Source organism: Heptranchias perlo, chromosome 10, assembly GCF_035084215.1.
Source record: "Heptranchias perlo isolate sHepPer1 chromosome 10, sHepPer1.hap1, whole genome shotgun sequence".
Classification (NCBI taxonomy): domain Eukaryota; kingdom Metazoa; phylum Chordata; class Chondrichthyes; order Hexanchiformes; family Hexanchidae; genus Heptranchias; species Heptranchias perlo.
The window spans coordinates 72,877,965-72,903,209 of NC_090334.1; the positions used below are offsets into that span (position 1 = coordinate 72,877,965).

At 45.2% G+C, this 25,245-nt stretch overlaps 1 protein-coding gene across 1 annotated transcript in view; it reads right to left on the bottom strand.

The window, feature by feature from the left end:
- Positions 1-25,245, bottom strand: part of LOC137326687 (acetyl-coenzyme A synthetase 2-like, mitochondrial) — a 63,536-nt gene that overhangs the window by 1,514 nt on the left and 36,777 nt on the right. Inside the window, exons 7-13 of the mRNA XM_067992007.1 lie at positions 22,601-22,738; positions 20,723-20,815; positions 15,951-16,063; positions 15,297-15,423; positions 7,433-7,560; positions 6,397-6,460; positions 5,057-5,178 (exon numbers count right to left, since the gene is read on the bottom strand). Of these exons, the coding sequence (XP_067848108.1) occupies positions 5,057-5,178; positions 6,397-6,460; positions 7,433-7,560; positions 15,297-15,423; positions 15,951-16,063; positions 20,723-20,815; positions 22,601-22,738 (785 nt within the window). The remainder of the gene's footprint in view (positions 1-5,056; positions 5,179-6,396; positions 6,461-7,432; positions 7,561-15,296; positions 15,424-15,950; positions 16,064-20,722; positions 20,816-22,600; positions 22,739-25,245) is intronic.

Genomic DNA, 25,245 nt, shown 5'->3' on the forward strand with positions numbered 1-25,245 from the left:
CCCTATCAGCATATCCTTCTATTCCTTTCTACCTCCTGCTTATCTAGCTTCCCCTTAAATGAATCTGCTATTTGCCTTAACTACTCCTTGTGGTGGTGCATTCCACATTCTCACCACTCTTTGGGCAAAGAAGTTTCTCCTGAATTCTCTATTGGATTTATTAGTGACCATCTTATATTGATGACCTCTAGTTTTGGACTCCCGCACAAGTGGAAACAATTCCTCTACATCTACCCTACCAAATCCTTTCAATATCTTAAAGACCTCGAGCAGGTCACCCCTCAGCCTTCTCTTTTCTAGAGAAAAGAGCCCCAGTCTGTTTAGTCTTTCCTGATGAGGATATCCTCTCAGTTCTGGTATCATCCTTGAATCTTTTTTGCACCTTCTCCAGTGCCTCTATATCATTTTTATAATATGGAAACCAGAACTGTTCACAATACTCCAAGTTTAACATAACTTCTCTGCTTTTCAATTCTATCCCTCCAGAAATGAACCCCAGTGCTTGGTTTGCCTTTTTTATGGCCTAATTAACCTGCATCGCTACTTTTAGTGATTTGTGTATATGTGCCCCCAGATTTTTTTTTAAAATTTCAAAATATACTTTATTGCATAGAATTTAAGGATACACACAGTTTGATGTAAATATCCCAAACCAGTACAATCCAAACCAAAACACTACAGATTGTACACAGTGATCTCAATATTATAATTCAAACACAGTATTTCTTATTATACATGCTGTACAATACAAGGTGGGGCGATCTTAGACGGTGGCCTTTCCCCATAAAGCCTTTGCTTAGGCCGCACCTCACTTCAGTGCGTCCTACAGCACGTACTCCTGGATCTCTGAGTGTGCCAGTCGGCAACGCTCAGTCATGGACAGCAAATTCAGCTGTACCCTCAGATCCCTTTGCTCCTCTACCCCATTTAGACTTATTATTCTTCCTACCAAAATGCACCACCTCACACGTATCTATGTTGAAATTCATTTGCCAATTACATGCCCATTCTGCAAGTTGATTAATGTCTTCTTGCATTTTGACCTATTCTTCCTTTGTATTAACTACACCACCCCCCCCTAATTTTCTGCTTTCCACAAATTTTGAAATTGTACTTCTGGTTCCTGAATTCAAATAGTTAATGTAAATTATGAACAACAGTGGTCCCAGCACTGAGCCCTGTGGAACACCACCTTTTGCCAGTCTAAGTAGCTACCCTTAACCCCTACTCTCTTTTCTGTTTTGTAGCCAACTTGCTATCCATTCTGCTACCTGTCCCCTGACTCCATGTGCTCTGACCTTAGTCATGAGTCTACACTGCGGTGCTTTATCAAAGGCCATTTGAAAATACAAATATATTATATCTACTACATTACCCTTGTCTACACTTTCTGTTATTTCTTCAAAGAATTCAATAAGGTTGGTCAAGCATGACCCCTTCTGAAATCTGTGCTGACCACTCATCGTTTTCTAGATGTTTTTCTATTACATCTTTGAGTAAAGGTTCCATTATCTTTCCTACCACCGACGTTAAGCTAACTGGTTTATAGTTCCCTGGACTTTATCTTTTTTTTCATTCGTTCATGGGATGTGGGCGTCGCTGGCAAGGCCGGCATTTATTGCCCATCCTTAATTGCACTTGAGAAGGTGGTGGTGAGCTGCCATCTGTGTGGTGAAGGTTCTCCCACAGTGCTGTTAGGAAGGGAGTTCCAGGATTTTGACCCAGTGACGATGAAGGAACGGCGATATATTTCCAAGTTGGGATGGTGTGTGACTTGGAGGGGAACGTGCAGGTGGTGTTGTTCCCATGTGCTTGCTGCCCTTGTCCTTCTGGGTGGTAGAGGTCGTGGGTTTGGGAGGTGCTGTCGAAGAAGCCTTGGCGAGTTGCTGCAGTGCATCCTGCGGATGGTACACACTGCAGCCACAGTGCACCGGTGGTGAAGGGAGTGAATGTTTAGGGTGGTCGATGGGGTGCCAATCAAGCGGGCTGCTTTGTCCTGGATAGTGTTGAGCTTCTTGAGTGTTGTTGGAGCTGCACTCATCCAGGCAAGTGGAGAGTATTCCAACACACTCCTGACTTGTGCCTTGTAGATGGTGGAAAGGCTTTGGAGAGTCTTATCTCCCTTTTTAAATATAGGAATAACATTAGTTGTCCGCCAGTCCTCTGGCACTATTCCCTTTTCTAATGAATTTTTATATAAATGTAATAGTGCCTCTGCTATCTCTTCCCTAACTTCTTTTAATATGCGCAGATGCAATCCATCCAGACCAGGGGTTTTATCCTCTCTAAGTTTGATTAGTTTATCAATTATCTCCCCCCTTTCTATCATAAATATCTTTATACCTTTTTTGTTCTCTTCTAATGTCATTCCCACCTTGTTAGTCTCCCTGGTAAATACTGAGGCAAAGTAATTATTCAATATTTCTGCCATTTCGCTGTCATTACCTGTGAGTTTATCTTGTGCATCCCTCAGTGGCCCTAATCCCTGTCCTGATTTTTCTTTTGTCATTTATGTTTCTATAGAATACTTTACTATTTCTTTTTATCTTTCTTGATAATTTAATTTCATAGTTCCTATTTTTTTTGACATCCTTCCTAACCTCTCCATATTCCCTTTTGTCATCCTCTCCTTTATTGTCTGTGTATTTAGAGAATGCCTTTTTCTTTAGTTTCAATTTCACCCCTATCTCTTTATTCTTCCATGGTGTTTCATTATTGGCTAGTTTGTTCTTGATTTTTAGAGGAACATATTTCTCCTGAACTCTATTGATCACTGTTTTAAATATTACCCACTGCTCTTCTATCTTTGTCAATTTTTTTTCAATTTTACCTTTCCTAGTTCCATTCTCATCCCCTCAAAATTAGTTTTTTTCCGATCTATTACTTTGGATTTTGTCTTACTTATGTCTTTCTCAATCATTATTTTAAAACCTTATTATATTATGTTCGCTATTGCCTAGATGTTCTCCTATGCTTACTTATTTTATCTGCTACGGTTCATTTCCCATTACCAGGTCTAGCAGTGATTCCTCTCTTGCTGGGCTTCTCACATACTGGGTAAAAAAGGAGTCATGTACACACTGTAAAAACTCTATTCCCCTTTCCCTACCTCTTGCCAGTTTATTTGGGGTGGTTGAAATCTCCTATGATTATTATTCGATGTTATAGCACTTTTAACATAGAAAAATGACCCAAGGCACTTCACAGGAGCGATTATCGAACAAAATTTGACACCGAGCCACATAAGGAGATATTAGGACTGGTCACCAAAAGCTTGGTCAACAAGGTACGTTTTAAGGAGTGTCTTAAAAGAAGGAGAGAGAGGTAGAGAGAGAGGAGAGGTTTTGGGAGGGAATTCCAGAGCTTAGGGCCTAGGCAGATGAAGGCACGGTCGCCAGTGCTGGAGCGATTAAAGGTGCTATATAAATGCAAGTTGTTGTTGTTTTGGTTCGGGACCCTTTGAAAAGATTACTTTTTTCAGCCGCTGCCTTACCTGCTCTGCACTTCCAACATTTCCTGCTACTTTATTTAGGCTGCTTCCATTCTCATGGAGAACTGATCTTATGGGATTATGGTCGTTTCATTGCTTTCAAAATCTTGTGGTGAATTCACTGCTGATTTGAATGCCCATGCTGGAGGGTTGGACTATCCCCACCCACCAATCTTTCTATCAGACCATTCTTTCCCTGGCAGTCACTTCACTGACTGAGATTTAGTGGATAACCTGTTCTCAGGTTTTTGCCATTCCTGGGTGCTGTTTTCCCTCACTCTTTGATTTTCTCCCCTTACTGCTCTTCTCCCAGGAGTACGGTTACAGCTCCACAGGCACCAGCAGCTCTCCAGTAACCTGCCCAAGTGGTCTTTTTTTTCATGTATAAACAAACCTCGGTGGTGAGGGCCGGGAAGATATTTGACTGTCGGGGTATCACAGGCCTGCTCAATCCTGTCATCACCTGACAGTCACACACGCTCACACATACATTCACTTTCCAGCAGGGGTCACTGGAGAGCAATCTAGAATGGGAACCTCTCACCAAATTTTTAAAAAATTATATGGCGTCTTTCACGACCTCAGGACGTCCCAAAGCGCTTCACAGCCAATGAAGTACTTTTGAATTGTAGACACTGTTGTAATAGTAGGAAAAGCGGCAGCCAATTTGCACACAGCAAGGTCCCACAAACAGCGATGAAATAAATGACCAGGTCAACTGTTTTCGATGTTGGTTGAGGGATAAATGTTAACCATGGCACTGGGCAGAAGTCCCCTGCTCTTCTTCGAAATAGTGCTGTGGGATCTTTTACGTCCACCTGAGAAGGCAGACGGGGCCTCGGTTTAACGTCTAATCCGTAAACCCACATCTCCGACAGTGCAGCATTCCCTCAGTACTGCATTGGGAGTGTCAAGTCGAGGTGATGTGTGCTCAAGTCTCTGGAGTGGGGCTTGAACCCATGACCTTCTGACTCAGAGGCGAGAGCTACGGCTGACACCTAAATTTGTTGTCTTAACTGAGGTGGTAATGGCAATTGGACTGCCTTCATTGCTGCTCTTGCTAAAATCAGATAAGGCTGCAGCAACCTTGCTGTGTGGTTCTGTACTAAGCCACACAATACATTTACTCACAGAAATATTGGGGGTCTTTCTGATGTTCCCTTATAAGCTGAGTGCTAAGAGGCATATGTGACTGACCAAAGGAAACTTGTCATCTGCTTTTTCATCCAACCTTTACAGGATCATTTAGAGCCTTCACTCATTGCTTGCCCCTCCGATAGGGCCAGAATTGAGCACTCTACCTGTAGGGAACAGAGGCAGTAACCTGCACCCTGATACTCCAAGGTACAAAACACTGGAGCACCAATGCACAACCCCACCACGCTGCTGAGCTCCAGCTGTTACTGACATCCCGTGGGGTGTTGTGGACAGAACCCATGCACGTTATCAAAGAGAGCTTGGGTTAGAAACAGTCCAGATGTTTTCTCTCAGGAGTCAGCCCCAATCCAGTCCGCTTCATTCAGTGTGCACAAGAACACTGGGGTTCACACCAGACCAGCTCATTACCTGGATATAATCGGGAGCGGCATACTTGGCGATCTTCTGGGAGACAATGTCTTTCAGTTCCTTATTGATGATGTGCTCAGCAACATCTGTTCCATCCTTTAGAACGATGAAGACATAGGACCCTGGGAAGAGAAGCAAAAGTACTAATGTCAATCAGACCCTATGAAGGCAAAGTGACTCCCGTGTCAGACCAGTTAGACCACTCTCTGTGCGATGGAGATATCCTCATTTTTGTTGGGGTTGGGGAGAAATTTATTTTATTTTTATCCATTAGAAAAATGGAGTTATTGTGGTGTGAAACGTGTCTGTAATCTCATTGGCTCCTATTGTTAAAGTTCTTCCTCTTTGTGTTGAGGCCGACAGCCACGTGATTTTGTTATTGCAGCCCCTTCGATTATTTGCTTGTACTCAGAGTCATAGACTTACGGAATAGGCTGATTCCACTGATACATTCAAAACCAAACTGGACCAGCTCCTGATTGAGACAGGAGAACGAGGATACGGATTTGAGAGAAGGAAAAGATGGCTGGGTTGGTTGCTCAATATTGGGCTCGGTGTTTTTCTCATTCCATAGAATCGTAGAATGATACGGCACAGAAGGAGGCCATTCGACCCATCGTGCCTATGCCGATTCTTTGAAAGAGCTATCCAATTGGTCCCACTCCCTTGCTTTTTCCCCATAGCCCTGCAAATTCTTTCCCTACAATTATTTATCCAATTCCCTTTTGAAAGTTACTATTGAATCTGCTTCCACCATCCTTTCAGGCAGCGTATTCCAGATCGTAACAACTTGCTGCTTAAATTTTTTTTCCCGCATGTCACCTCTGGTTCTTTTGCCAATTACCTAAAATCTGTGTCCTCTGGTTACCGACCCATCTGCCACTGGGAGCAGTTTCTCCTTACTTCTCTATCAAAATCCTTAATAATTTTGAACACCTCTATCAAATCTCCCCTTAAATTTCTCTGCTCTGAAGAGAACAATTCCAGTTTCCCTAATCTCTCCACATAACTGAAGTCCCTCATCCCTGGTACCATTCTAGTAAATCTCTTCTGTACCCTCTCCAAGGCTTTGACATCCTTCCTAAAGTGTGGGGGCCCAGGATTGGCCACAATACTCCAGCTGGGGCCTAACCAGTGTTTTATAAAGGTTTAGCGTAACTTCCAACACTCTTATTTTCTTCTCTCCTCTCCTGAGGGCAGTGACTCCCCATGAAGGTACACCGTCTCAGGCTTCAGGTCCGAGTGACGTGATAGTTTCGATAGTGAGGGCCTTGCACCTATTTAACCAGTTCTTATTTCTCTGCGCTGGCCGAAATGCTTCTCTTTGTTGCTGCTCTCACCTTCTCCCTTGATCTGATGTGCACATCCAATCGCCGCAGATTCTGCCACAACTTGGTGCTGATTCTGAAAGTTCAAAGAAAACTTGGGGTCAGTGATTTAATTTGACTGTGGGATTAAAGACTGCTCTCCTCACAAGACCGCTGGTTGCGCTGCTCGTGACCCCGGATATACTAGTCGGAGACTGTGCAGCTCAAGCACCGTCTAGGGCAAACAAATTTAGTGATCCTGGTCTGAAATGGGTGCAGGAGCCTCAGTCCAATATTGAAATGAGGCCTTTGCTCGTTTCAGGCAGCTGTCAGGGTCGCCTATAAGAAGACCCGCCCAATTTAGCAACGGCCCAAAAGCCAGTGCAGATTGGGCATGGGCCTCTGCCCTGCTAAATTGGTTATCGATGTGTCCATTCTAGGCCCAGAAAACAGGCGCAATGATTTAAATTTAGGCCTCTGTTCGAGAAAAGAGAAGGGAGTTTTGCTCTGCGTTTGGCCTGTGCTATATACGTGACCTGAGAGAATTTGATACTAACAATGGGCCCCAACAATGGGAAAAGTGTGCCCTTCCCAAATACTGAAATCCTTTAATGAACGTCCAGAGAATCTGAGCTGCAATCCTATCCTGGCAGTTTGAGAATTTGAATTCAGTTAAAAAAAAATTTTTAATTCTGGAAATGAAAAGCTGGGTATCAGTAAAAGTGACCATGGAGCTGTCGGATTGTCGTAAAACCCCGACTGGTTCACTAATGACCTTTAGGGAAGGAAACCTGCTGTCCTCGCCCAGTCTGGCCTATATGTGATTCCACTTCCGCATCAATGTGGTTGACTCTTAACTGCCCTCCAAAGTGGCCGAGCAAGCAAGTTTAAAGTAGGCCCACCAACCATCACCTTCTCGGGACACCTAGGGATGGGCAATAAATGCCGGCCTCACCAGCGACACCCATATCCCCAAAATTCATTTTTAAAAAGCACAAATCAAAAAAAAAAATCACCTGACGATATCAATTTTAATAGTAACTTCATCTCGATATTGCTTGTCTCTTACCACGGCACCTTCAATTTCTGCCGTGCCCAGTCTGTGACCGCTGATGTTGATGACATCGTCCAATCTGCCCGTGATCTGGTAATACCCCTCCTCAGATCGGTACGCTCCATCTCCTGTGAAAAAATGGTCTGCAAAGAAAGAAAGAAATCGCCCCGAATCGTTTGGTGTTTTTAAAAAAAATATATATATTTATTTTTATTTTTTCTTTCCGATCTTCTCCCCTCCTCTCCTGAAAGGCACTGATTCCTGCTGGGGTTCATGTTCCACAGGGTACCGGCTGCCCTCCGCTACCTCACACAATCTCTTCACGTGTGAGCCTTGCTTTTTTTTATTTGTTTATGGGATGTGGGCGTCGCTGGCGAGGCCGGCATTTATTGCCCATCCCTAATTGCCCTTGAGAAGGTGGTGGTGAGCCGCCTTCTTGAACCGCTGCAGTCCGTGTGGTGAAGGTTCTCCCACAGTGCTGTTAGGAAGGAAGTTCCAGGATTTTGACCCAGAGACGATGAAGGAACGGCGATATATTTCCAAGTCGGGATCGTGTGTGACTTGGAGGGGAACGTGCAGGTGGTGTTGTTCCCATGTGCCTGCTGCCCTTGTCCTTCTAGGTGGTAGAGGTCGCGGGTTTGGGAGGTACTGTCGAAGAAGCCTTGGCGAGTTGCTGCAGTGCATCCTGTGGATGGTACACACTGCAGCCACAGTGCGCCGGTGGTGAAGGGAGCCAATCAAGCGGGCTGCTTTATCCTGGATGATGTCGAGCTTCTTGAGTGTTGGAGCTGCACTCATCCAGGCAAGTGGAGAGTATTCCATCACACTCCTGACTTGTGCCTTGTAAATGGTGGAAAGGCTTTGGGGAGTCAGGAGGTGAGTCACTTGCCGCAGAATACCCAGCCTCTGACCTGCTCTTGTAGCCACAGTATTTATGTGGCTGGTCCAGTTAAGTTTCTGGTCAATGGTGACCCCCAGGATGTTGATGGTGGGGGATTTGGTGATGGTAATGCCGTTGAATGTCAAGGGGAGGTGGTTAGACTCTCTCTTGGTGGAGATGGTCATTGCCTGGCACTTAGTGAGGCTCTTCAATTGAGGGGGAGATACCACGGATAAGCACGATCCTATCCTTCAACAGATATCCACACACACTCGCCTGGAATTCCCGCTAGGGCTAAAATCGACCATTTGTGCTATTTCTCCGGGAGTTCCACCAACTTCCCGCCGACGTTACAGCCCGAGATCGGGAGATTCCCGTGAAATTCTGGGGCTGTACTTTCTAACAGGAGTCACTGGACAGGGATCTGAAGTGGGAGCCCTGGCTGATTTCCTCCCCCTCTCCCCCCCACCTCTTTAGCTTTACTGGGTAACCGCAGCCGAGACCAGGTAACGGAGCACGTGTCAGGAATCGAACACTGGAACAAATTGACTGGTGCACACAAATCAATGCTTCAGATAGCCTAGAAGGAACACAGCTGACCTGTAATTTGACACGATTTCAGGAGGAAGCCCACACCAGTAACTGCCCCATGCCCAGGCTTGTCTGAAGAAAGAGGGAGTGAAAACTAGTGTGAAGATCACCCGAGCCTTTTAAGCGACCAGTTCAAGGATGGTTGGCGACCCTTCCAGCTGGGTAACGGTGCGTATCGTGGAGGGAAATATAAAGGTAGGAGCAGAGGAATGATTCGGTTATCTTTATATAGTGTCAGCACTCCCAGGCTACACTCCACAGCCTTGCCCCTAAGGCCTGACTGTCCTATTCCATCCTCTCTCACATCAATCAGTTCAGTGCAGATTTATTTTATAATCATGAACATAGATTTGAGATCATTCATCTGTGAAGAGAAGGTGATCATCCAGATAGGAGATGGAGGATGGGCACCACCTCAGTCTTGAAACGACAAAGGAATTAATATAAAGTGGATTCGGAGAGCAGGTTTGTGTAAAATTGGGATTGGACGAGTGGAGGGACCTCCCTCCCTGCAGGGAAGAACCAAACCCTCTGGTCAGGGTCTGACCATACTACTACATCCTCTCTTACAGCAGACGTTCCTCGTGTATGAGCCGAGACAGTGACTATCAGCAAGCTATTCGACTGGAGGGGGTATCACAGTCAACTTCCTTCCTACACCTGATAGCCAAACAGTTTCCAAAAGAAGCAACCAGACAATGATCGAGAATGGGTGGGAACAATTTTTTTTCTCCATTGGTAACCAGGCTGAGATCAGTACTTCACAGTGTGAAGGATCACAGGCATGAACCCGTCCCATTCACCACAGCACTATGCTGTGCTGTCCTGTCATTCTTATATTCCTGAAAGGTAGTTTTATTTTTATTTTGCACTTTTTTTTTTGTCTTCTGAAAGCAGTGCCGAAAGCAGTGCCTCATGGTGGGGTACGATTCAACAGACACACAACCCTCTGTTACCTTGCCCAAATAAGAACATAAGAAATAGGAGCAGGAGTAGGCCATACGGCCCCTCGAGCCTGCTCCGCCATTCAGTAAGATCACGGCTGATCTTCTACCTCAACTCCACTTTCCTGCCCGATCCCCTTATTCTTTAATTCCCTTAGTGTCCAAAAATCTATCCATCTCAATCTTGAATATACTAATATGACTGAGCATCCACAGCCCTCTGGGGTAGAGAATTCCAAAGATTCACAACCCTCTGAGTGAAGAATGTTTTCCTCATCTCAGTCCTAAATGACCGACCCCTTATGTTGAGACTATGACCCCTAGTTCTAGACTCTCCAGCCAAGGGAAACAGCCTATCAGCATCTACCCTGTTAAGCTCTCTAAGAATTTCATACGTTTCAATGAGATCACCTCTCATTCTTCCAAACTCCAGAGAATATAGGCCCATTCTATTCAATCTCTCCTCATAGGACAACTCAATCATCCCAGGAATCAATCTAGTGAATCTTCATTGCGCCCTTTCTAAGGCAAGTATATTCTTCCTTAGGTAAGAAGACTGAAACTGTACACAGTACTCCAGATGTGGTCTCACCAGAGCCCTATATAATTGCAGCAAGACCTCCTTACTCTTATACTCCAACCCCCTTGCAATAAAGACCAACATACCATTTGCGTTCCTAATTGCTTGCTGTATCTGCAGGTTAACTTTTTGTGATCTGTGTACAAGGACACCCAAATCCCTCTGACTACCAACATTTCTTAGTCTCTCACCTTTTAAAAAATGTTCTGCTTTTCTATTTTTCCTGCCAAAGTGGATAGTTTCACATTTCCCCATGTTATTCTCAATCTGCCACCTACCTTCCAAATGACCATTCCTCATGTATGAGCCTAGGCAGTGAATATCAGCAGGCTATTCGACTGTGGGATGTCACAGCCAAGCCTCACGCTTCCTACATCTGACAGCCAAACAATTTCCAAAATGAGCAACCAGTCAGTGATGGGGAATAGGAGGGAACTATTTTCTTTCCCTTAGCCCTAGGCCCATGGAGACTAATGGAAGTGCACCCACAGACCTGGGAATGAACGTAGGAATCGCCTCGTCGGTAAGCCCAGTAATAAACAGTGTGCATTGGATAAGTACCTCAAGAAGAGTTAAAAATATATTAGAAGTCGACAAAGTGCACCGACCCACTGAGCCATCGTGCAGTTCAAAGTCAAAAACGTTCTAAAACAGAATGTAATTCCTTCACTTTTCCAATAAATCAGTTGGGAGCCAATCCTCAGAAGGACTGGAGACAGCCAGCCGGCCTTGAGAGCAAGATATTAACCACTTCAAATGACAGCTTTGCCTCGTCAAGCGGGCTTGTCATCTTCCAACTCGTCCTATATCCTCAACTGAAAGAAAATGGTCTGTCCAAATCCCACTCACAATGCAGTTCATCAGCCTCCAATGGCGGCTGACCCTTCACTGCCACGGAGAAGGATCAAGGAGGTCGCAGATCTGACAGATTATCCAGCAGCGAGTCGTCTCAATATCGGGACGCTTGGTTGCTGCAGAAGATGCGGGTTTGTTTATTGGTGTTGAATACCTGGTGCTGATTCCTTCTGTCTCTCCCCTTCAGGCTCCCCTGGATAATTATTTCTAGCAGCTAACGACTAGGCAACCAGCTCCCAAATACCAGCCAGTGCTGCACTCTGTCACAACCTTTCACTATTTTATTGATACGACTGGGCCATTACTCCCCTGATCTTTCCTCCCTCTTCCATCTATGTTCCCATTCTTCGATTCAAAGCAGATAACCTCGATACAGTTCATTAGCAGCTGAGCCCTGCTTCACGCTGAAGTTTATCATAGACTGATACTACACAAAAGGAGGCCATTCGGCCCATCATGCCTGTGTCGGCTCTTTGGAAGAGCTATCCAATTAGTCCCACTCTCCCTGCTTTTTCCCCATAGCCCTGCAAATTTTTACTTTTGAAAGTTATTATTGAATCTGATTCCACCACCCTTTCAGGCAGCGCATTCCAGGTCATAACAACTCGCTGTGTAAAAAAAAAATCCTCTTCATCTCCTCCCTGGTTCTTTTACCAATTATCCTAAATCTGTGACCTCTGGTTATCAACCTTCCCACAGTTTCTTTTTAGTTTATCAAAGCCCTTCATAATTTTGAACACCTCTACTAAATCTCTACTAGGTTTAAACTAGAGTGGCAGGGGGATGGGAACCTGAGAGGGGAGTCAGAAGGGAGTAAAGTTGAGAGCAGCAAGAGAGGGGAAGACCCAGGGGAAATTTACAATACAAATAGTACAAACAGTTGTTCAAGAACAAGTGATAGGGAAAAGCGTAGAGCAGCAGAAAGAAAGTGTACTTTAGACACTACAGATAAAGTGAAAACTAGAAGGTGTAAGGCGATTAACCCAGCATCAAAGCTGAAGGTCAGGCTAGGGTGTGTGGCCCAACTAAGAGTTCTATATACAAATGCATGGAGTATAAGGAATAAATTAAATGAACTACAGGTTCAAATTCAAATTGGAGGGTATGACATGATAGCTATCACTGAGAAATGGCTGCAGGATGGTCAGGATTGGGAACTAAATATACCAGGTTATAAGGTCTACAGGAGAGATAGGGAAAATGGAAGAGGGGGAGGAGTAGCCTTAATGATTAGAGATGAAATCACTTCAATGATAAAGGAGGATATAACGAGAGGTAAGCAGCCAACAGAGACCTTATGGGTTGAATTGAGAAATAGGAAAGGATCTAAGACTGTAGTGGGAATTGTGTATAGGACCCCTGGCAGCAGCTCTGAAGTGCTAGATTGTATAAATGCAGAGATTAGACAAGCATATAAGAAAGGCATAGTGGTCTTAATGGGGGACTTTAACCTTCACATAGATTGGGAAAAGCAGACTAGCAACTGTCAGAAAGGTAGTGAATTTCTTGAGTGTGTTCGGGATAGTTTTCTACAGCAGTATGTCCTGGAGGCAACAAGGGGGCAAGCCATACTAGATTTAGTAATGAGTAATGAACCAGATTTAGTTAACGGCTTAACTGTACGCGAACATCTATCCAATAGCGATCATAACATGATCGAGTTCAATGTAGAAAGGGAATAAAGTGAGTCAGCTGCTAAGATTCTAGACTTGGGTAAGGCCGACTTCAATGGGATGAGACAGAGACTGTCCACAGTAAACTGGGCAAATCTGTTAATGGGTAAAACGACTGATGATCAGTAGGAAATGTTTAAAGAAACATTTAACGTGATACAGAATCGGTTTATACCCCTGAGGGGCAAGAACTCTACTTGCCAAAAAAAACAACCATGGACAATTAAAGAGGTAAGGGACAGTATAAGACATAAGGAAAGGGCATACAAAAAGGCAAAAAATGGCACAGATCCTGGCGAATGGGAAAGATACAAAGATCAACAAAGAGTCACAAAACAGATAGTAAGAGCTACAAAAAGAGAGTATGAAAAGAAACTTGCAAGGGATATCAAAACCAATACGAATAACTTTTATAATTATATTAGGAAAAAGAGGGTGGTCAGGAGCAGTGTTGGCCCCTTAAAAGCTGAAAGTGGGGATATTGTCATTGACAATGGGGAAATGGCGGACACGTTGAACAATTACTTTGCGTCAGTATTTACAGTAGAAAAAGAGGATAGCATGCCGGAAATCCCAAGAAAACTAATATTGAATCGGGGACAGGGACTCGATAAAATTAACATAAGTAAAGCAATAGTAATGAAGAAAATAATAGCACTAAAGAGTGACAAATCCCCAGGACCAGATGATTTCCATCCCAGGGTTTTAAAGGAAGTAGCTGAGCACATTGCAGATGTCCGAACTATAATCTTTCAAAGTTCTCTAGATTCAGGAACTGTCCCTCTGGATTGGAAAATTGCACATGTCACTCCGCTTTTTAAGAAAGGAGAGAGAGGGAAACCAGGGAATTATAGACCAGTTAGCCTAACATCTGTTGTGGGGAAAATGCTGGAGTCTATAATTAAGGATAGGGTGACTGAACATCTCGAGAATTTTCAGTTAATCAGAGAGAGCCAGCATGGATTTGTGAAAGGTAGGTCGTGCCTGACAAACCTGATTGAATTTTTTGAAGAGGTGACTAAAGTAGTGGAAAGGGGAATGTCAATGGATGTTATTTATATGGACTTCCAGAAGGCATTTGATAAGGTCCCACATAAGAGACTGTTAACTAAGATAGAAACCCATGGAATCGAGGGAAAAGTACGGACTTGGTTAGGAAGTTGGTTGAGCGAAAGGCGACAGAGAGTAGGGATAATGGGTAGGTACTCACATTGGCAGGATCTGTCTTGGGGCCTCAGTTATTCACAATATTTATTAACGACTTAGATGAAGGCATAGAAAGTCTCAGATCTAAGTTTGTCGATGACACAAAGATTGGTGGCATTGTAAGCAGTGTAAATGAAAACATAAAATTACAAAGCGATAATGATAGATTAGGTGAATGGGCAAAACTGTGGCAAATGGAATTCATTGTAGACAAATGTGAGGTCATCCACTTTGGATCAAAAAAGGATAGAACAGGGTACTTTCTAAATGGTAAAAAGTTAAAAACAGTGGATGTCCAAAGGGACTTAGGGGTTCAGGTACATAGATCATTGAAGTGTCATGAACAGGTGCAGAAAATAATCAATAAGGCTAATGGAATGCTGGCCTTTATATCTAGAGGACTGGAGTACAAGGGGGCAGAAGTTATGCTGCAGCTATACAAAACCCTGGTTAGACCGCACCTGGAGTACTGTGAGCAGTTCTGGGCACCGCACCTTCGGAAGGACATATTGGCCTTGGAGGGAGTGCAGCGTAGGTTTACTAGAATGTTATCCGGACTTCAAGGGTTAAGTTACGAGGCGAGATTACACAAATTGGGGTTGTATTCCCTGGAGTTTAGAAGGTTAAGGGGTGATCTGATCGAAGTTTATAAGATATTAAGGGGAACGAATAGGGTGGATAGAGAGAAACTATTTCCGCTGGTTGGGGATTCTAGGAGTAGGGGGCACAGTCTAAAAATTAGAGCCAGACCTTTCAGGAGTGAGATTGGAAAACATTTCTACACACAAAGGGTGGTAGAAGTTTGGAACTCTCTTCCGCAAACGGCAATTGATGCTAGCTCAATTGCTAAATTTAAATGTGAGATAGATAGCTTTTTGGCAACCAAAGGTATTAAGGGATATGGGCCAAAGGCAGGTATTTGGAGTTAGCTCACAGATCAGCCATGATCTTATCAAATGGCGGAGCAGGCACGAGGGGCTGAATGGCCTAATCCTGTTCCTATGTTCCTAATTTCCTAAATCTCCCCTTAACCTTCTCTGTTCTAAGGAGAACAATCTCAGGATCTCTAATCTCTCGACATGACTGAAGTCCCTCATCCCTGAAGTATCATTCAAGTAAATCTTAGTATCAACACAACACTTCCACTTACTGGGGTAGGCTTTAAAATACGTGTTCACAAATCTGTCGTGGTCATTGTAGATAGTTCGAGCCATCCCAGGCCACGGCTGTGCGATGCAGAGAGACCCAGAGACGTTGTTCCCTGCTAATATCCTACCCTGGAATGGACACAGAACAAAAGTCAGTACACAGACAACAATTCTGAAATCAAACCTAAGGGCCCAGTTGACACTGCAGATAGCGGTCACAGAGCGCTGTGTGGAGCTGGCAGGTCTGAGTAATTCTTCTGTGTCAAGAATGGGGGGGATCAAAGCTGGAACCATTTGGTTTTAGTGCTCCACTGGGCAGTGCCCTTTACCCACTGGACCACAGGTGGAGATGACTCGTTATTTATTGACTCACGGAAGACACCACATTCTCGGGTGACTCGTGAGCGATACCATTCCCCTCCCCTCTCCCCGTGACGGGAAGAGTTAAAAGCAGTATGGCAGTTTCACAGAGTGTCCCGCACATTCCCACTGAATCCTGGCCAGATCCGAACACAGTAAATTCTCACCGGCTCCTTCAGCAGGAAGTCCGAGTAGCCCTCCAATTCAGACAAGTCTGGATTCTTCCTGATCTCCACAGGCAGAGGTCAGGAGAGGCGAGGTGAATTAAAAGGGAAAAGTCAACATATTCTGATTACCTGGTTGTCCATGAGGACAGGGTTTATGCCAAAGAAGGGCCTCATTGCCAAGGCAGGGACAATCTCTGCATCTCTGTCGGCAGGACGAGGCGCTATACAGATTCCACCGGTCTCTGAAAAACAACACTTACAGTCCGTGTCAGGAAACGGGAGGAGGGTCATTTCAAGCAGAGTGCGAGGGCAGCTACTTACCACAAAGTGTCTGCACTACTTCCGAAACAAGAAGAACCCGCTATACACATAGAACGTATCCCCAACAGGTTTCAGACAGGCTTGTTCTGTTTGCAAAGAAATGTTTTAGTTCATCGTTGATGACTACCCGCACCCCCCCACTACCACGTCCCCACGCCCCACTTTTTTTTTTTACAGGGTCCAAGGGTTTTACTAGCCTGCTCCTCACTTTGATAGGCCGATCTCTTTAGCTCCTCATCCTCAGCACTCTCGCCTCTGAGTCAGAAGGCTGAGGGTTCAAGTCCCACTCCAGAGATTTGAGCACATGATCCAGGTGGACACTTCAGCGCAGTGCTGAGGGAGCGCTGCACTGTCAGAAGTGCTGTCTTTCGGATGAGACGTTAAACCGAGGCCCCGCCTGCCCTCTCAAGTGGACGTAAATAATCGCATGATACTATTTTGAAGTGTGTCCTGGCCAATATTTATCCCTCAACCAACATCACTAAAAACAGATGATCTGGTCATTATCTCATTGCTGTTTGTGGGATCTTGCTGTGCGCAAATTGGCTGCCGTGTTTCCTACATTACAACAGTGACTACACTTCAAAAAATTACTTCATCGGCTGTGAAGCACTTTGGGATGTCCTGAGGTCATGAAAGGCGCTATATAAATGCAAGTCTTTCTTTCATCCTGATTCTTTACACAGCGAGCACCTCCTCCTGTTCTCACTTGCTTTTATCTCCCTATTTCTCAGCCACCAAATCTCACCCATGCTCATTATCGGCAACTCAATCACACCTGTTCCTCACTTTCAGCCAGTGGGAGTGAGAGAGAGAAACAGAGACAGACTGGGGAGATGGTCCAGCATCAGTTCAGTTTCTTTATTAAGCTTTCCATCCTGATTTGACCAGATGGAATTCTCACTGCTGTCATTAGCATTGCTGAAATTCCACTAATGATGGGTTTGCCTAACTCGCCTTGTCCTGCGTTCTATCTGGGACCTGAATCTGCCCAGTTATTCTGCCACACGGTAATTAGTTGCGATGTTGCTTTAATAGTTTATTCACCCTCAGGATTCGAGTCTCTAATCTCATTTCGTTTTGACGATCCGCCTCCTTTTACTTCTCCATGTCTTGCCGATCCTGTCTCAGGAGAGGGATCGCTGCGCACTGCCCTTCCCATCCTGTTATACTTGGTGCAAGGAACCAGACACTCTCCATTGGTGCGCTGGGCTCTGTGTAATACAGAGATGTGCAGGATTGGCGGAGACCCAGAAAGCAAACGTGTGCGATTGGCTCTCTGTGGAACAGCAGGCCTTAATCTGTTGACAGGACCAGCGGCAGAACCACCTCTCTCATTGGCTTTACTCCTCCTGATATAAAAGTGCCGTTATATCAACACCCGTCATTACCACTACAGCCCAACATCACACGGTCACGTACAGGTGAGGAAGGCTTTTCAACCCATCTTAAGTTCATCCTCGGGTGGGAGAGTCCAGAACTAGGGGGCATAACCTTAAAATTGGAGGTGATGTCAGGAAGCATTTCTTAACACAAAGGGTAGTAGACATCTGGAACTCACTTCCCCAAAAATCTGTTGAGGCTGGGGGTCAATTGAAAATTTCAGAACTGTGACTGGTAGATTTTTGTTAGGCAAGTTATTAAGGGATGTGGAACCGAGGTGGGTAAATAGGGTTGAGATACAGATCAGCCATGATCTAACTGAGTGGCGGAGCAGACTTGAGGGGGCTGAATGGCCTTCTCCTGTTCCTATGTTCATCCATCCAGAAAGACCCTACACTTTCACCTAAGCTGCCTGAGACAACTAATGAAGATCAAATGGCAAGACAGGATCCCAGACACTGAAGTTCTGAAAGAAGTTGACATGCTCTGATGCTCTGATGGTGAAGGCACGACCATGATGGTCTGGTCATGTGAGGCGATTGTCTGCTGAACGAATCTCGAAGAAGATCTTTTATGGCGCATTGACAACTGGGAAACGATTTTGTGGTGGACAGCAGAAGAGATATAAAGACTGCTTAAAAGCGACACTGAAACCAGTGCAAAAATAGACGTCCATGAGTGGGAACAACTTGCTCGAGGTAAGAAAGCCTGGTGAAAAACCATCCATGAGGGAGGCACCTCCTACTATGAGGCCCGTCGCATTACTGATGCTGAATGTAAACACCAGCTGAGGAAGTCTGGTCTAAAAAACCAAGATCCCCCAACCTGGTGTATTAGGGATCCACTCTTCAATCTGTAAGGTCTCATCAGTCATCAAACAACTCACTGCAGTAAATGAGATGATATCCTGGCTATCTTCTTTGATTTAAAATAAAATTGCTGGACTATAACTTGGTGTTGTAAAATTGTTTACAATTGTCAACCCCAGTCCATCACCGGCATCTTCTTTGATGTCGAAGGACAAACGAACAGCTCCCCCGTCATAGAATCTAACAGTTTCTAAAGTGATTGCAGGGTTCTCCGCCTCCACTGTCGATACCAGAGTCCATCCCATGTATTGGTTCACTCTTTGTGTGAAGAACTTCCTCATATCAGTCCTAGATATGCATTTTACTAGTTTCCCACAATCAGAATCGCTGCTGGTTCCCTTGAAATGCCTACAGCTCACCCTTCAGAAGGGAGAGGGTTAATACAATTCGTGGATATATTGAGCTCATCTTTTCCCACACCGATTCAGGGTCTGAGTTTAATCCGTCGGAGTAAATATTTTCCAGTTAACTCGGAAGCCAGCGCTGTTCCCTGTAACACTGCAGTCCTTAAACGTACATAGAAGCAGACAGAATGCCATTCGAAGCAGGCTAACCGCTCTTAAAGGGGCTCTGTCGTCACGAATAATTGTTTGGCAAACCTTTGCCTGCTCACAGACACACGACACGAAGACGTAATTCGTGCCGAATCACACCTGTGCATGATGATATTCTTCTTTTCCTCCATTTTTTCTTCCCTCATCTCCTGAAAGCCCCGACCTAAACTAGGGCCTGGTTCCACAGGTACCAGACAACCTCCATGGCCATTATATGCACGAGCCAAGACACTGAGTGTTGCGAAGCACCTTGGGACGTTTTTACTATGTTAAAGGCACACTTTTTGTTGTTGTTGGGCGGCTATTTGACTGCTGGGGGAATCACTACTGAGCCTGATGTCCTGTCTTTTCCCAACACTAATCAGGAATCATTGGATAGGAACTATGTGGGAATCCTGGTTGATTTTTTTTCCCCTCTCTTCTGGGTCCGTATAACACAATTTGACACTGGGCGGTGTCTTTACCAACCAAGTAATCAGGGAGCGACAGCAAAGACATCAAGGATGACAAGCTCTTCAGGCTCTTCTCCATCCAAGAAATTTGCCGGATATTTTTCTGCGCGAGCGACTCCCCTTTAAGGCTGGTAACCTCAATGACAGAAACAGCTGCAGTGGATCCTGGACCACAGCACAGATCTGGACTGCAGCATTTAATAGCCAAGACGCTGTGTATCTCTCAACTCAAGTCAGGCTTCCCTAGATATCCCAGCAGGCCGACAGCTTCACGCATCATGCGGTTATTTATCAGTCAGAGCACCGCAGGAAGGTATGTGTCATTGCTACATACAGATAATAGAAGCATTAAGAGTACATTATGGCAAAGCCCCCCTCACCAACAGTCACAAGTGATACATAATTGGACAGTGTCTCTCTCCCTCTCACTCGAGCTACACCTTACATTGAACACTCCTGGAGTTCGAGTATCAGGAGATTGGCCCACTTATGCTGATGCCATTAAAGACCCTGGAAAATATGGGTCCATATTACAGCACCCATGGGACCACACCCCAGAGGGCACCCACAGGGCCATATCCCAGGAAGAAACCAAAAGGGGAGAGGAGTGGGATGGGAAGAAACAAAAAGTTATGCTTTTTTAAAAATTATCACCAAAATTAAATTTAGTTTGAAACTGTTGCTTGCATTCCCCTTTCTCCATTACATTATCATTTTAATTTGTTTTTAAGTTTTATCTGCACGTAGCCTTTCCCATGATCTTCTAGGAACCCGCCGTCCATTCTGAAGGTTAGGACCCACATCATTCAAAAATGACCAGTTTCACAACTAATTGAAGCTCAGGGCCGGAAGATGACGTGAGCAGGTCTCGAACGGCCTACTCCTGTTCCGATGTCTTCAAGCTCAAACTCTAAACTCAAACCGCTCCCTCTCAACAAGTTATCTTGTTGATGCCTCCGACAGTGTGATCACACACCTTTCAGTACAGCCCACCAGAGAGACTGCATGGGGTCTGCGGAAGGGATCACTGGAACACTCTTAGAATTCTATAACCACGATCTGTATAATGTTTCATTAAAAATATAGGTTGCACTGGTGCTTGATGGGATGGAATGTGTAGCGCAGGAAGAGTTTGCCCCTGATTCTTGCTTCCTCCCTACAGTGAAATACCTGATCATCACCCTGTACTTTCATCCAGCAGTATGGCTGAGATCACAAGTGGAGGATCGCTGGGCTGGTGTATGTTAAACACCATATACACTGGAGCATGGACGTCGCACGGTATCTATTCTAATGGGCCTACAGTAACAATACCCTCTTACCTGTCTGCCACCAGGTATCCACCACCGGACATCTGCCGTCCCCAACCACTTTGTAATACCAGTCCCAGGCCTCGGAGTTGATGGGCTCCCCAACTGAAAAGTCAAGGGTCAAACCGAGCGAAAAAGTTAAATTTCATTCATTGCTGAATAAATATATTGAACAAGATCCTGAATCTAACGACTGAATTCTAGAACATCGTGATTTCAGCCATAGAATCTTACAGCACAGGAGGAAGCCATTCGACCCATTATGTCTGTGCTAGCTCTTTGAAAGAGCTATCCAATTATTTCCGTATGTTCATATTAGGTAGGCGGGAAAGTAGGGTTGAGGTCGCAATCAGATCGGCCATGATCTTATCAAATGGCAGAGCAGGCTCGAGGGGCCGAATGGCCTACTCCTGCTTTTAATTCGTATGTTCGTATTGTTCCACTCCCTCGCCCTTTCCCCGTAACCCTGCAAATGTTTCCTTTTCTAGTATATATCCAATTCCCTTTTAACCAGTCTTGGTGGGAACAAGGCAACGTCAAGCGTAGACTTCAGTCAGTCAAGATTCAGCCATTCTCACAGCAGCTGCTGCAACTGAATGTAGGCCTTGTAAATGTTACAGAGTTGCCTCCAGTTTGATTTTATCATTTAGCAAAACCCACTCCCAAGCGGCAGGGTCTGTGGGTAACTGTACAATCAGAAAAGCTGCTCTGTGAATCACCATTAAAGAACTTTAAAGATCTCTGCACTGTGACATACTCTGAAGGAGATGCAATATTACAAAGTTGGATGGTGTAACAGAAGCACTCAGCCGACATCAGCTATTGTCCATGGAACCAGAAGTTATGCTAAACCTTTATAAATCACTGGTTAGGCCCCAGCTGGAGTATTGTGTCCAATTCTGGGCACCGCACTTTAGGAAGGATGTCAAGGCCTTAGAGAGGGTGCAGAGGAGATTTACTAGAGTGGTACGAGGGATGAGGGACTTCAGTTATGTGGAGAGACTGGACAAGGTGGGGTTGTTCTCCTTAGAGCAGAGAAGGTTAAGGGGAGATTTAATAGAGGGGTTCAAAATGATGAGGGGTTTTGATAGTGTCGATGGGGAGAAACTGTTTCCACTGGCAGGAGGGTCGGTAACCAGAGGAAACAGATTTAAGGTATTTGGCAAAAAAGCCAGGGGGAGATGAGGAGAATTTTTTTCACACAGTGAGTTGTAATGATCTGGAATGCACTGCCTGAAAGGGTGGTGGAAGCAGATTCAATAGTAACTTTCAAAAGGGAATTGAATAAATACTTGTAAAGGAAAAATCTGCAGGGCTATGGTGAAAGAGCAGGGGAGTGGGACTAATTGGTTAGCTCTTTCAAAGAGCCGGCACAGACACGATGGGCCGAATGGCCTCCTTCTGTGCTGCATCATTCTATGATTCTATGACCTATTGGGCATCAGTTTCCATGTTCTTCCTAGAAGACGGGTGACAGGAACAAAAGTACTGTAGCCCTCAATCATGTCTGCAGCAGTGCCTGTTCCCAGTCGTAATGGCCCAGGGAGCGATTGGCATTTCGCCATTAATTCCAATCAGACTGCAGCAGAGATCAGTTCTCTCCTTCCCCTGTGATTGACCTCCTCACCCTCTGTCCGTGCCAGACTGACAGAGCTGGCGAGCAGTCTTCCACCAGGCACCTCCTCGGGGAGGTAGGTGAGATCAGCCGGGCGGGGAAGGCCCTGGGCTTGACTCACCCTCAGGTCTTCCCCTCTTACCCTGCAGGTGAGGTGCCTTGGCCTCGCTCAGGGGAAAATTGTACAGCAAAAAACAACGTTTCTGATGGCCCGGGGAGGGCCAAACCCGCTGTTCCGTCGCACACACATAGTCACTGTAATGTGGCGTACTGACCTGAGCCCAGTGTTTTCAGCGAAGATCTGTCATGTGACTTCACCCACTCATCTCCGTACTTCAGTAGGAGTCGGATTGCAGTGGGCGCCGCGTAGAACTGGTTGATCTTTAACCTTTCAACTGTCTCCCAGAAACGGCCTAAACACAGGGGCAGAAATGCAGCACCTTACGAAGTGATGACATCGCGTTTGACCTCAGCACTTTTCCTCTTACCAATTTCCTCCTCTCACCTCCTGTCCTAAAGCCTTCGTGGGATTTTGGTTCCACGGGCACACTCCAGTTCCTCACCCAAGTGACCAATTCTTCATACGTGTGCCTTGACAGTGAGTGGTGCCGGGCTATTCAACCACAGGGGGAATCACAACCAAACCCAATTCCAGCCTCATCACTGCCAGCTCACTGGATAAAGATCTTTTCTAATTTCTTCTGTGATGTACTTTGGGAATGCTTTTTTAATACGGAGGCACTATATTAACGCAAGTTGCTGTTGGATAGCAATCTAGAGCCCAAGGATGCTGAGGCTAAATGCAGCGGCCCTACTGCTGCCCCACCTCAGATCAGCTAACTCAACACACACCAGGGAATGATCCTGAAACTTTCCTGGTCGATGTGAATCAGCTGCTCACCGGGCAAACTCGCCGAGCTGTAAAGGGACTGCTTTAAGTTATTTTGGCATATCAAGTCACTTAATGAGAGGGTACAAGTCAGAGACAAGTGCAACAGAAGGCAGCTGTCTCACAAAGCTCGTAACTGTTGGGAAGACTTGAGGTTGTACCAACAGACAGGAGACAGATTACCTCCAGCCTGATATATGCTGCAGTAACTCTATCTCAGCAAGTGACGGAACATAGGAATTGCTAGACGAGAAAAGACCAAAGTCCACCTAGTTCGCCTTCTACCATCCTGCTGGTCACATGACACCATGATAATCATAGAATCATAAAGCACAGGAGGCCATTTGGCCCATCGTGCCTGTGCCGCCTCTCTGAAAGAGCTATCCAATTAGTCCCACTCCCCCCACTCTTTCCCTGTAGCCCTGCAAATTTCTCCTTCGAGAAGTTGACCAATCTTAGCAATCAATCTCTATCAATTGGTCTACAACAGACCCAGGCATGAGGTGAGGAAAACCCCAGGGGTGGAGAGCTTGGGGAACCATAGGTCCAAAGTCACCTTTTCCTCCCAAGCATGTTACACTTACCACATGTCATGTCTCAAATTACTCAGATACTGTGTCCCAAAATGTTACTTTCTGAAAGAAATTCTATCTAATTTGCAGTTGAATGAATCAATACTAAAACTGCTCCCACTGTCTCCCTGGGGTGTCTGTTCCATAGATTGACTACTGGCTCACTGAAATATTGGGGGTAATTTTAACCTAACTCACCAGGTGGAAAACCCACAGGATCGGGTGGAATGCAGGTTTTACATCACGTCCAATATTACTCTCCACTGACTTAGAATCATACAGCACAGGAGGCCATTCGGCCCATTGAGTCTGTGCCGGCTCTTTGAAAGAGCTATCCGATTAGTCCCACTCCCCCCACTCTTTCCCTGTAGCCCTGCAAATTTCTCCTTGGAGAAATTGACTAATCGTAGCAATCAATCTCTATCAATTAGTCTACAACAGACCCAGACTAAATCAGGGTGTGAAACCAGCGTTGCACCCGATCCCGTCAGTTTCCCAACGGGCGGGTTAGGTTAAAATTCATCTCATTGTTTCCCGCAGATTAGTTTTGAGTTTACTCCCACTTCAAGCTCAGGCCGTGTCCTCTGGTGCTACCGTCATGGTCTACATTATCTAATGGCTAACTCTGCATTAAACTTCTATCATCAAGGAACTGAGCTCCAGGCAAAGGCGTAGTGGATAGTATACCAGGGTACTCTGAGTATACCCACATTTTGCTTTTGTAGGCTAGAGATGCTAGATCTAAAAGCACGAGATAACAAATCACACAAGGTCAGGGCAGTGTGAGCAATCACCTCGTGATGCAGATCGTAAGGCTCTGCGACAGTTACTAATAAAGAGCTATTTTTCTACTATATGTACCATTATATTATCAGTGATCGATCTTGGGGCCAAAGCCTAGCTATCAGCTGACTAACTCCCAATCATATTCTGTCTGCTATTTTAACTGAGGTGTTAACTTGTTTAACATAAATGGCTTAGTGCCTGTGTTAAAACAGTGGACAGAGGGATATCAGACTAACATCATCGGAGGTCACTTCAAACTCAAAAAAAGTACAGAGACAAGAGTCATTGAACAAGTATATCTTTTTGTTAATCGATTACCACAATGTACATAATTCTTGAGACTCCCACAGAATAGTTACCATGGTAGCAGGCGGTGGGCATTCTCAATATATCAGTAACCCCGTGGAACTCTTGCGCCCCCCCTCCCCTAAGTACTGGGTCTCTCTTCCTGCCAGGCCACTCTGGTGATGTCAATTGTGGTGAAGCTGTGGGCCCCAGAGAACTCTCATGAAGGCTCATTTCCCAGTTTGTGGCCAGGATCCCACCCATAGATCTTTGCAATGGAACCACTCCAGTGGGAATATTGCCTGGAACAGCCGAACGAGGAGGGAGTCCCTGCAACGATGAGATTAGTGGGTTTTTTTTTAAAAGTCAAAGAAATTCACGATAAGAG